Here is a 12,969-nt window from a genome sequence, read left to right on the forward strand (position 1 = left end):
GTCGCAGGTTCGGTCGTTAGTGTCGAGCCTCGCCACGAGGGGCTATTGTTGGGGATAGCCCAAAAGATGGTCAACCTCGAGATCATTCTGCTCAGCAACAATAACGTAGCCCATTAGGATATTTAACCTCGGGTGAGGCCCCTTAACCTCGGATGGAGAATATGATTCGGAGAAAACAATAACGTAGCCCTTTAGGATATTTAACCTCGAGTGAGGCCCCTTAACCTCGGATGGAGAATATGATTCGGAGAAGCAATCTTAGCCTCACAATCCTAAATTTTGGCTCAAAGCCAGGAGACATTTACCGATCTCTTAACTAGCTGAGTCTGACCTCGAGCACTCGAAGCTAACTACAAGGGCTGAGATGTACGCTGTCTTGTGCAAGGTCACAAGTTCGGACCAAGAAGCAAGGCGCGAGGTTGTGCGCCTCCCGGACACGAAGCTAAGGCGATCGGGACTCCGGAAGCTAGGATGGCTTCGAACGCGAGGTCAAGAAGCATGGAGGCATTGGAAACGTGAAGGCGTGATTTGCGGAACCATGTGAGAGCGCGAATCACGGAGCTGATTGAAAGCGTGAGAAGCATGACCCTGAAAGGAGACCAAGTCATACAAGTTACCACCAAGAAAGACCTCTATGTAAAGCATATGTCGGGAATGTAGTAGGTGAATGGGGGTAATTGTGGAATGTAAAGTGCCTCTTGAGACAGTATAAAAGGGGAGCCCTACCCCGATGTAAACACATGTTCATTTCTTGGGATTGAATCACAAGTGCCACGCTAACTTCGCTGGAACCTGTTTCCCAACACTTTTATAGGTGAGGCGTTTATTCTCGGTTGCTAATCCGGTTGGTAATTCCAACCGAGACTAAATGGATAGACTTTAGTCCCGGTTGGTATTTTCAACTGGGAATAAACGCCCCACTAGATTCCCTTGTCCTAACTAGCCGTTACAACCGGGACTAAAGGAGACTCTTTACTTCCGGTTGATATTACCAAGCGGGACTAAAGCTCCCTGTCGGTGGTGGCCGGTGGTGACCGTTTGACCCTTTAGTCCCGGGTCCAAAATACATGGAGACATATGTATCTAGATGGAAGGTCTATTCTCCACTGGTGTACTTTACTCCCATTATATTTGAGCACTGTCTTCTCATCCACAACCACCCCCACTGCAGCACCAGTGCACACGAGCAAGTGCCTATATGACCAACACCAACACCAACCCAACCATACATTGCCTGATTGCCTCTGCCACCCTCTACGAGCAGAGTGCGCTTGTCCTAAGTGTTTAGTGCTGAACGACAACGGTGATGATTGGTGAACCAATCAGCACATTCTTTTGGTCACAGGATAGCCTAGGTGCACTGGTGCACATGAACTTTCTAAAAAAAGTTAATCAGCAGCCGGTGCAATTTCGGACATCCACCACATCTATGGTGAGGTGAGGTTGACACAAAGGATAATGCCCACACGCACATGCACACCAACTTTTTGGAGGTTTCATGTAACAAATGGTCTGAAATAAAACACATTATTGCTGCACTGAACAATTACCTAATAGAGTGCCTCTTTAGAGTACTCATCGTCAGTGTGCGTTTGATTTTTCACAGATGAAACTCTCACATGAACCTACAACTACAAGTGAACTGGATGGACTTCAGGTGGAATTTTAAGCACTTTGCATAGAAATGTGCTTCAAATAGTTAAGACTGTCCTGCAGGGTGTGATTATTAAATTGAACGCACGGTTTTTGCATACAAGTGAATTTTTGGCTGCCACACTTCCCTTGTTTGGTATACGACCATCAAGCAAGTACTAGATGATAACCACTCTATAATACTGTCAAACAAGCAGTCAAATACTGCTGACACGGAGAATGACCCAGATAATAGAATAATCACAACTTGCAGCATGAGAATCCTGCACCTAAACCCACCATTAACAGGGTGTTTGTTTCCTTAGTCACTCCTAAAATTCCTATCACATCGAATGTTTAGATACTAATTAGGAGTATTAAACATAGACTAATTACAAAACTAATTGCACAGGTAGAGACTAATTTGCGAGACGAATCTATTAAGCCTAATTAGTCCATGATTTGACAATGTGATGCTACAGTAAACATATGCTAATGATGGATTAATTAGGCTTAATAGATTCGTCTCGTGAATTAGCCTCCATCTATGTAATTAGTTTTATAATTAGCTCATGTTTAGTCCTTCTAATTAGCCTCCGAATATTTGATGTGACATAAATTTTAGTCCGGACTAAAATCCAAACGCCCCCTAAATCTAGCTGCCTCCGCAGATCAGCGGACGGCACAAAGGCACGGGAAAGATTCTGACATCTAGAAAATCCCACTCGCACACAAACCTCCTGCCTATAACAAAAGGCATCTTCACCTTCACCTGTCTTTGTTCCCTAGCATCTGTGCTTGGAATATCAGCCCCGTCATCTCCTGCGGCAGCTAGTTTGTTGCATTTTGCACGCCCGGATATGCCTCGGCTCGATTCGACCTTGCCTAGCTAATGCAACAATTAGGCTAAGCTTGATCAGAACAATTAGGCTCCAGCTATAACAATACTACAGTAGTATGTTCATGCGGGAATTGCGTATACTCGAGCTTATGATCTGTGAAATTCGTATATGTTCTGTTATTTGACCTTGAGCTTTGAATTGAATGAGCTGAACTCAAGTGATCTCGGTTCATGCTCAAGCCACATCATATATGCTTTGCTTGGGCTCCGCTTAAGCTTGGCTCAACTTGGTTGAGGAGTAGTAAATAAATATTTAACCGACGTGCGCCTGGACAATATATCCTTTTGAAAATAGATTTCTAGGAAATTTTTATGCACTAGAAGGATGATATGGCAATAAAAATGATGAGCACAGCTTTCACTCTCTTGCACCATGATCCAGTGCAAAGCCCATATATCCTTTGGCGCTTCTAACCAAATGATGCTGGACTTTGTAAGAATGTGTTTATATTTTTTTGTACAAATCCCTTTTATGGTTAGTTATGTTTGGTTTCACTACCTGCTCCACCACGCTATATACGGATAATGTCTGCGTTAGATACTGTGAGATAAATAATGAGCTCAATCATGCCATTTTCTCTTATTTTTAAAGTGATTGCTTTTCTTGCTTCTTTTCTTTTCTTTTTTGGTTTGATTCTGATAAGTTTTACTTACTTCTAGATGTTCCATATAGCAGGTTCTTTTGGTACAGTACTTCGGTGTTGCAGTGCACGTCTTCTACATGAATTTGATGAGCAACATTGTGCTAGATAGTAATAAGGGGGTGTTTGGTTGTTTAGTTCGGACTAAAGTTCTTGTCACATCGAATATTTAGATGCTAATTAGAAGTATTAAATATAAACTAATTACAGAACCAATTGCACAGATGGAGGCTAATTTGCGAGACGAATCTACTAAGCCTAATTAGTCCGTGATTTGACAATGTAATGCTACAGTAAACATGTTCTAATCATGAATTAATTAGGCTTAATAAATTCATCTCACGAATTAACCTCTAATTAGTTTTATAATTAACTCATATTTAGTCCTTCTAATTAGTCTCCAAAGATTCGATGGGACATGAATCACCCTTAGATCAGCATGAGCTATGCTTGATCGGAACAATTCACTTCTAGGCAACAGAGTTGATTGCCGGATAATTACCAAAATCCCGACATGACAACCGAATCGCAGGCCCATAAACCTCGTTAACAAATTCAAAACTACCAACATAACGGTGCTGATGGCAGCACAATCTGACGCAAGGCACGCATTGCCCTCCTTCTTCTTCCTCCCTCCTTGAGATCAGCACCCATCCACTGATCCACCTGCATCCCACTCGCGCGCGCGGCCCGAAGCATCCGTCTAGCAAAAAAGCTGTCAAGCCACAGCTCTTTCCTGACACACATGTCGCTCACCCTCCTCACCCTCCTACTACTCATTGCAATCCCACCCGCAACCTCGGCTACGCAGCCGGCGTCGAACTCCTCCGCCGATGTCCTCCTCTCCTTCCTCGCCGCCCTCCCACCAGCGGCCCAGCGCCTCCTCCTCCCGTCGTGGAACACCGCCGCCTCTGGCAACGGCAACTCGACCGCGGCTGGCCCCCATTGCGCGTTTCTTGGCGTCACCTGCTCGGCGGCCGGCGCCGTGGCCGCGCTCAACCTCTCCGGGGCGGGGCTCTCCGGGGACCTCGCGGCCTCCGCGCCGCAGCTCTGCTCGCTCCCGGAGCTCGCCGCGCTCGACCTGAGCGGCAACAACTTCACCGGCGCCATCCCTCTCGAGCTCGCGGCGTGCTCCGCGCTGTCCGCGCTTCTCCTCGGCCGCAACGGGCTCTCGGGCGCCCTACCACCGGAGCTGCTCTCCTCGCGCCAGCTCAAAAATATCGACCTCAACTCCAACGCCCTCACCGGAGAGATCCCAGCGCCCTCCGCCGGTGGCTTCTCGCTTCTGCAGTACCTCGACCTCAGCAACAACAACTTCTCCGGCGCCATCCCTCTCGAGCTCGCCGCGCTTCCAGCCCTCAGCTATTTGGACCTGAGCACGAACAAACTCTCCGGACCAATGCCGGATTTCCCGGTGCATTGCGTGCTCAAATTTCTCAACGTCGACAGCAACAAGATTGATGGCAAGCTTCCGCGCAGCCTCGGCAACTGCGGCAACCTGACCAGATTGTATCTATCCAACAACAAGATTTCAGGCTCCGTTCCCGATTTTTTCGCGTCCATGCCAGGCCTGGAAAAGCTGTTCCTCAGCAACAATTCCTTCACCGGCGAGTTCCCGGCAAGCATTGGTGAGCTTGTCAATTTGGAGAAGCTGATGGTATCGGCAAATGGGTTCACCGGGCCTGTCCCTGAGTCGATTGGAAAGTGCCATTCACTGACAATGCTTTGGATGCATTCCAACCGGTTCACCGGATCAATTCCAGCAGCGATAGGCAATCTCGTCAGCTTACAGTGGTTCACTATCAAGGACAATTTAATCACTGGCACAATCCCACCGGAAATAGGAAAATGTCAGGAATTGACCTGGCTTGAACTCCACAACAATAGCCTTTCCGGGGTTATACCACCAGAGATCACCCAGCTTACAAAGCTACAAGTGCTGTCCCTGTTTGGCAACAGGCTACACGGGCAGGTGCCTGCCGCATTGTGGCAAATGCCTTACATGGAGGAGCTGGCGCTCTCGTACAACAACCTGACTGGAGAGGTGCCTGCAGAGATTACTCTTATGAGGAATCTGAGGGAGCTCATCTTGGCATATAACAACTTCACCGGTGAGATCCCGCAAGCCCTGGGATTGAACACAACACAAGGACTTCAGCGGATTGACCTCACTGGTAACCGCTTCCGTGGTGAAATCCCGCCTGGTCTCTGCACCGGAGGACGGCTCGCCGTTCTTGATCTTGGGCACAACCAATTTACTGGGGCTATTCCCAGTGAGATTTGGAAGTGCCAGTCTCTCTGGAGGGTAATTCTAGGGAACAATCTATTCAGCGGGAGCTTATTACCTTCAGAGTTGGGGACAAACACAGGGTGGTCATTTGTAGAATTGAGTGGCAATCTTTTTGAAGGGAGGGTACCAAGTGTGTTTGGTTCATGGCGCAACCTCACGGTGCTTGATCTATCTAGCAACAGATTCTCTGGTCCAATCCCACGTGAGCTCGGTGCTCTAAGCATTCTTGGGAATCTGAACTTGTCGTCGAACATGCTGTCTGGACCAATACCACATGAGTTGGGAAATTGCAAAAGGCTTGTCCGTTTGGATCTTCAATACAACTATCTCAATGGAAGCATATCTTCAGAGATCATAGCACATGATAGTCTACAAACTCTTATGCTTTCTGGAAACAAGCTCACTGGAAAGATCCCAGACGTCTTCACTGGGACGCAGGGCCTTCTTGAGTTGCATCTTGGTGCCAATTCTTTGGAAGGACCCATCCCTGAAAGCTTAGGTAAACTTCAGTTCATCTCCAAAATTATAAACATTAGCAACAATAGATTGAGCAACGAAATCCCAAGTAGCCTCGGCAACCTTCAGATGCTGGAAATGCTTGACTTGTCAAAGAATTCTTTGTCTGGTCCGATTCCATCACAGCTGAGCAACATGATGGCACTTTCTTTTGTGAATGTGTCGTTCAATGAGCTCTCTGGTCAGCTTCCTGCTGGTTGGGTTAAGCTCGCGGAACGATCACCTGAAGGGTTTCTGGGGAATCCCCAATTGTGCATACAGTCTAACAACGCACCTTGCTCCCGGAACCAATCTGCGAAACGTATAAGGAAGAATACACGGATAATTGTAGCACTGCTAGTGTCAGCTCTCGCTATCATGGCTGCTGGGCTGTTTCTTGTTCACTATATGGTGAAGAGGTCACAGCGCCAATTGGCGAAACATGTCTCAGTGCGTGGCCTGGACACGACAGAGGAATTACCCAAAGACATAACCTTTGATGACATCCTTCGTGCCACCGACAACTGGAGTGAGAAGTATGTGATTGGAAGAGGCCGGCATGGCACTGTCTACCGGACAGAGTTTGCTCCTGGAAGGCAGTGGGCAGTCAAGACAGTTGATCTGTCCCAGTTCAAATTCCCCATTGAGATGAAGATTCTTAACATGGTAAAGCACCGGAACATCGTCAAGATGGAGGGTTACTGCATCCGTGGAAACTTTGGCATAATTCTCTCCGAATACATGCCTCAGGGAACACTGTTCGAGCTATTGCATGGAAGGAAACTTCAAGTGGCCCTTGACTGGAATGTCCGACATCAGATCGCCCTTGGTACAGCGCAGGGTTTATCCTATCTTCACCATGATTGTGTGCCAATGATTGTTCATAGGGATGTCAAGTCAAGCAACATACTGATGGATGCCGATTTGGTACCTAAGATCACAGATTTTGGCATGGGGAAAATCATAGATGATGATGATGCTGATGCAACAGTGTCTGTTGTCGTTGGCACCCTCGGCTACATTGCTCCAGGTAACATTCCTTCATTCAAATTCACATTCCAACATCACATTTTCTTAAGTTAACATGTGTTTTCATTTATTCCCAGAGCACGGATACAACACGAGATTGACTGAGAAGAGTGATGTCTACAGTTATGGTGTGGTGCTACTGGAACTTATGTGCAGGAAGATGCCTGTGGATCCTGCATTTGGTGACGGTGTGGACATTGTGGCATGGATGACATCGAAGCTGAAGTCTGCAGATCACTGCAGCCTGATGAACTATTTGGATGAGGAGATCATGTACTGGCCCGGAGATGAGCAGGCAAAGGCACTGGACTTGCTAGATCTGGCAATGTCCTGCACGCAGGTATCTTTCCAGTCTAGGCCATCCATGAGGGAGGTGGTGAGCACCCTGATGAGAATAGAAGATGAATACATAACAAATGAATAGATGTTCTGAATATAGTTCTTTGAGATCAAGTGCCTTTAAATAATGAATACAGATACACAAGCGAAAGGGAAACCACAGTTGTACAGTTTGTTTCAAGGGTGCTGTAATTATTTCTTGAATATTGAGTAAGACATTGACAAACTTGCCCCAGAAACTGTAATGACAAGGCTTGCAGAATAAATTATTTTGATTGTATGCTTGAGCTATCACTATTAATGTTCTTTCCCTTCGTTAGTTACCCTGCAATTGTGTTTATTGTTCTTCCTTTAGCGTCAGGATCTCGGCCAGGACAAGGTAAGAATAGGACACTGACAATGGAAATTTCCCAGTTGGAGCAGGAGATTGATCAGCTTGCTCTTCCATTCAAGTTATCAATTTTCAGCCCACATGCATATATGGTAATATTTGCTATCATAAAAAGGCTATGCGGTGTTTTTGTGCTTCTGATTCTCTGGAGCAACTTTTAATTTTTTGCACATGCAGTTTTGTGTTTGTGTTCTTTTCCCCTAAACGACAGTACTATAATATTTTCACATACCATTGAACATGTTAATAGTGCAATGCAGTCATAACTTGAATAGGAATGCTTCTCAACTTTTCTTGCATTCCGATCGACTCTACTAATTAGCCGGCAAGCACTTATCTTTTGTTAGGATGAACTTAGGATGCATGTAGGTATCCAATGGGTTTTTTAGCTCAGCTAATTAATTACATTAACATGTCATTTTAGTTCATTTATTTCCCTAGATTAATTATATGGCATACCATTGAAGTTCGTTTTAGAAAATTTTAGATCAACTAAATGATCCAAAAAAATTGAACTTGCATATCTGGATGAACTTAGATCTCCCCAAATACACAATATTGCAACTAGCGATGACCAAGGTACTCTGCCATCCATAATAAAAACTCCTAAACTGCCCTCCTGCAGCACCCTGGCGAAGGAACTAAGTTATGCAGGATGGTGGAGGTCGCTGTACTGTAAAATTCACCATAGAGAATTGTTTCCAATGTGCTACGAGTATTGGTAATCTTTCTGGAAGCACTCGTGGTTATCAAGTCACCACTTCCTGCTTCACCTCGTGCACAAATCGTACTATCTTCTTGTTGGTCAAATTTGTTGAGGGAAATCTGACACATGTCAAATACCAATGAACACAAGGATTGAACCCATCTAAAGCTTTCACAAAAGTTGGTATCGTGCTCCATTGTAAGATTATTTTGTATTTTTTTGTAAGGACGTGGTGGTGCATGTCTATGACTCAGTTTTTTTATAATGCCTATGACTCGGTTGGGCTTTCATTAAGAAATGACTCTACATACTAGCTCATCATAAGTGCTTTGGTGTGGTTGAAATAACCTTTTTTGATGAGGCATGCTAGCCAAACACTAGAGCAAGAACAGTTATCCAAATAACTGACCTGGTGTTTCCTTGAACATCGAAAGTCTTAATAATAGGTTGCGGCACAAACCCGCCAAACATTCCGAGCATCCCCTGATCCCCCACTCGTGCAGCTCGGCAGGGTCCACACTCCCACTCGCCGATGTCGCCGCCACCACCACAGCCGCCGCCATGGCCATCGCTCTCTCTGTCTCTCCCTCTCCTCACCCACCCTCTTCAAAGCGCCGCACGCCAAAGAAAGGAGCCTGCACCCTCCTCCCGCACCAAATTCAACAAGGCAGCACAGTACGGCTCCCTCCCGCCATGTCTCGTTCCGCTGCCTTTTTCCTCCTTGTAACGCTCGCCGTCGCCGCCTCCAATGCGACGCCGTCGGAGGCATCGTCCGCGAGCGCCAGTGAAGCGTCCGTCCTGCATGCCTTCTTCGCCTCCTTGCCACCCGCCTCCCGGCGCGTCCTCCGCCCGTCGTGGAAGGCCACCAACGTCACCACCAGCAGGGGCCGCGGCGGCACCCCAAGCCACTGCGCGTTCCTCGGCGTGCAGTGCTCCGCTGCCGGCGCCGTCGCTGCAGTAAACCTCTCAGGGGCGGGGCTGTCCGGCGCGCTCGCGGTGTCAGCGCCCCGGCTCTGCGCGCTCCCGGCGCTCGCCGAGCTCGACCTCAGCCGGAACCGGTTCACGGGCCCCGTCCCCGCCGCGCTCGCCGCGTGCTCCAGGGTCGCCGCGCTCCACCTCGGCTGGAACAACCTCACCGGCGCGGTCCCGCCGGAGCTCCTCTCCTCCAGCCGGCTCCGGAAGATCGACCTCAGCTACAACTCGCTCACCGGGGACATTGCGGCCGCGCCCTCGGGCTCGCCGGTCCTCGAGTACGTTGACCTCAGCGTCAATGCCCTCTCCGGCGTCATACCGCCAGAGCTCACCGCGCTCCCGGCGCTTAGCTACCTAGACCTGAGCTGCAACAATCTGTCCGGGCCAATGCCAGAGTTCCCCGCGCGGTGCCGCCTCGTGTACCTCAGCCTCTACACCAACCAGCTCGCCGGCGAGCTTCCCCAGAGCCTCGCCAACTGCGGCAACCTCACCACCTTCTACCTATCCTACAATGGGATTGGCGGCAAGGTGCCGGATTTCTTCGCATCCTTGCAGAATTTGCAGGTGCTTTACCTTGACGACAACAAATTCGTGGGGGAGCTGCCAGAGAGCATAGGTGAGCTTGAGAGTTTGGAAGAATTGGCGGTGTCGAATAACGGGTTCACAGGCACTGTACCAGATTCAATTGGGAAGTGTCAGTCACTGACGATGCTCTATTTGGACGGCAACAATTTCACCGGCTCAATTCCGGTGTTCATAAGCAATTTTAGCAGATTACAGATGTTCTCTGTGGCTCACAATGGAATTTCTGGAAGAATTCCACCAGAAATTGGAAACTGCCAGGAGTTGGTTGAGCTCAAGCTCCAGAACAACAGCCTCTCCGGGACAATACCACCAGAGATTGGCAAGCTAAGCCAACTGCAGGGGCTTTATCTCTACAAGAATAACCTTAGCGGCGAGATGCCTACAGAGATCACTCAACTGAGGAAGCTAAGAGAGATCTCCTTGTTCAGCAATAACTTCACCGGCGTGCTGCCACAGGCCCTGGGGTTGAACACGACACCTGGACTAGCTCAGGTCGACCTCACTGGCAACCGCTTTCATGGGAAAATTCCCCCCGGTCTTTGTACTGGAGGCCAGCTCAGCATTCTTGACCTTGGAGACAATCAGTTCAATGGAAGCTTCCCCATTGAAATTGTTGAATGTGAGTCTCTCTGGAGGTTCATTCTGAAGAACAACCAGATCAGTGGGAACATACCTGCAAATTTGGGCACAAACAGAGGACTGTCATACATGGACATTAGTGGCAATCTGCTCAAAGGTATGATACCGGGTGTGATTGGTTCATGGCACAATCTAACAATGCTTGATTTCTCCAATAACCACTTCTCAGGACCAATACCCCATGAGTTTGGTGCTTTAAGCAAGCTTGAGACTCTGCGCATGTCATCAAACAGGCTTACAGGACCGATACCACGTGAATTAGGTTATTGCAAGGATCTTCTCCGTTTGGATCTTGGGAATAACCTGCTCAGTGGAAGTATACCTGCAGAAATCACAACACTTGGTAGCCTGCAAAACCTTCTACTTGGCAAAAACAACCTCACTGAAACAATACCTGACTCCTTCACTGCAACACAGGATCTAATTGAGCTTCAGCTTGGTGAAAACTGTTTGGAAGGAGCAATTCCTATTAGCCTAGGCAAACTTCAGTACCTGTCCAAAGCTCTTAATATTAGCCACAACAGATTGACCAGACAAATTCCAAGTAGCCTAGGCAAACTTCAAGATCTGGAAGTGCTTGACTTGTCAAAGAACTCATTGTCCGGCTCAATCCCATCTCAACTGAGCAATATGGTTTCACTTTTGGTAGTGAACATTTCATTCAATGAGCTCTCTGGTCAGCTCCCTGGTAGCTGGGCTAAGCTTGCAGAAAAGTCACCTGATGGCTTTTTGGGCAATCCTCAATTGTGCTTAGAGTCAGATTGTGTGCATCGCTTCAGGAATCAACCTGAGAAATTACAATACAGGAACAGAAGCATTATTCTGGCATTGCTAATGTCGACACTTGCTGTCATGGGTGGTGTCTTGTGTGTTGTTTACTACATTGTGAAGAGATCGCAGCGCTTATCAGCAAGTCGTGGTTCTGCCCGTAGCCTGGACACAACAGAGGAATTGCCAGAAGACCTGACCTATGAAGATATCCTTCGGGCAACAGACAACTGGAGTGAGAAATATGTCATTGGAAGAGGCCGGCATGGCACAGTCTACCGGACAGAGTGTAAGCTTGGAAAGCAGTGGGCTGTAAAGACCGTTGATCTATCCCAATACAAGTTCCCCATTGAGATGAAGATCCTAAACACAGTGAAGCACCGGAACATCATCAGGATGGATGGCTACTGCATCCGTGGAAGTGTTGGCCTTATCTTATGTGAATATATGCCTAAGGGGACACTCTTTGACCTATTGCATCAAAGGAAGCCTCAAGTGGCCCTTGACTGGATGATCCGGCATCAGATTGCCCTTGGTGTAGCACAAGGCCTTTCATATCTGCACCATGACTGTGTACCCATGATTGTTCATAGGGATGTTAAATCAAGCAACATACTAATGGATACTGAGCTAGTCCCCAAGCTCACAGACTTTGGCATGGGAAAAATTGTCCATGATGAAGATGCCAATGCAACAGTGTCTGCTGTCATTGGTACCCTTGGCTACATTGCTCCAGGTACCTTCTTTAAATTTATATTTGTTTCATCACATCACCGTGGCTCCTTAGCTTCAGGGTTAACATGTTCATATTATTTACCCAGAGCATGGATACTCTACAAGATTAACTGAGAAGAGCGATGTCTACAGCTACGGAGTAGTGCTACTTGAGCTCCTATGCAGGAAGATGCCTGTGGATCCTTCGTTCGAAGATGGTGTGGACATTGCAACATGGATTAGAACAAAACTGAAGCAAGCAGATCGCTGCAGCATCATAGATCTCATGGATGAGGAGATCATGTATTGGCCTGAAGATGACCAAGAAAAGGCTCTGGACTTACTAGATCTTGCGGTTTCATGCACGCAGGTGGCTTGCCAGTCTAGGCCTTCCATGAGAGAGGTGGTGAATATGTTGTTGAAAATAGAAAAATGAGAATATGGAGAAGTTTCCAGCAGTGTTATGGCATGGCTTGTCTTTTGATGGAATTGTACAGTTCAGAAAGTTTTCACCAGCGAGAAAAAGTGGACCAAAGTTACGGTAACTGGTCATTCAAAAATCAAAGTTTTGCAGCATTCCACTGTTTGCAAGAGTAGCAACTTAAAGTTGGAAACTTTCTTGCTGGCAAAAAAGTTCTATTAGTCATTAAAGAAGAAAGTTCGTAACATGTGCTCGAACATATAGCGGCATAAAGAAAATTATGTATATATTTGTGTAAAAGATATAGTTCATTATTGGTATAATGGTGGTTCTGTCCTTGTGGTTCTCTACTGTGATGTTTTATTTTTAAACGAGTTAACGTTACAGCACTTTGTTCCTGATCCTTTCCACCTCAGCAGTATAATGTTGTCATGATATGAACTATT

At 47.1% G+C, this 12,969-nt stretch overlaps 2 protein-coding genes across 2 annotated transcripts; both read left to right on the forward strand.

Moving 5' to 3' along the window:
* The first annotated feature begins 3,796 nt into the window (after window positions 1-3,796).
* Window positions 3,797-7,607, forward strand: LOC117838590 (uncharacterized). The gene is made up of 2 exons (XM_034718673.2): window positions 3,797-6,989; window positions 7,066-7,607. The coding sequence occupies exons 1-2, from the start codon at window positions 3,920-3,922 to the stop codon at window positions 7,410-7,412; spliced, it is 3,417 nt and encodes a 1,138-aa protein (XP_034574564.1). The 5' UTR covers window positions 3,797-3,919; the 3' UTR covers window positions 7,413-7,607.
* Window positions 7,608-8,852: 1,245 nt separating this feature from the next.
* On the forward strand, window positions 8,853-12,859 carry LOC117838589 (uncharacterized). Its single transcript, XM_034718672.2, has 2 exons — window positions 8,853-12,124; window positions 12,210-12,859. The coding sequence occupies exons 1-2, from the start codon at window positions 8,986-8,988 to the stop codon at window positions 12,536-12,538; spliced, it is 3,468 nt and encodes a 1,155-aa protein (XP_034574563.1). The 5' UTR covers window positions 8,853-8,985; the 3' UTR covers window positions 12,539-12,859.
* The last annotated feature ends 110 nt before the right edge of the window (window positions 12,860-12,969 follow it).

The sequence above is a fragment of the Setaria viridis genome, chromosome 9 (genome assembly GCF_005286985.2).
Source record: "Setaria viridis chromosome 9, Setaria_viridis_v4.0, whole genome shotgun sequence".
Taxonomy (NCBI): domain Eukaryota; kingdom Viridiplantae; phylum Streptophyta; class Magnoliopsida; order Poales; family Poaceae; genus Setaria; species Setaria viridis.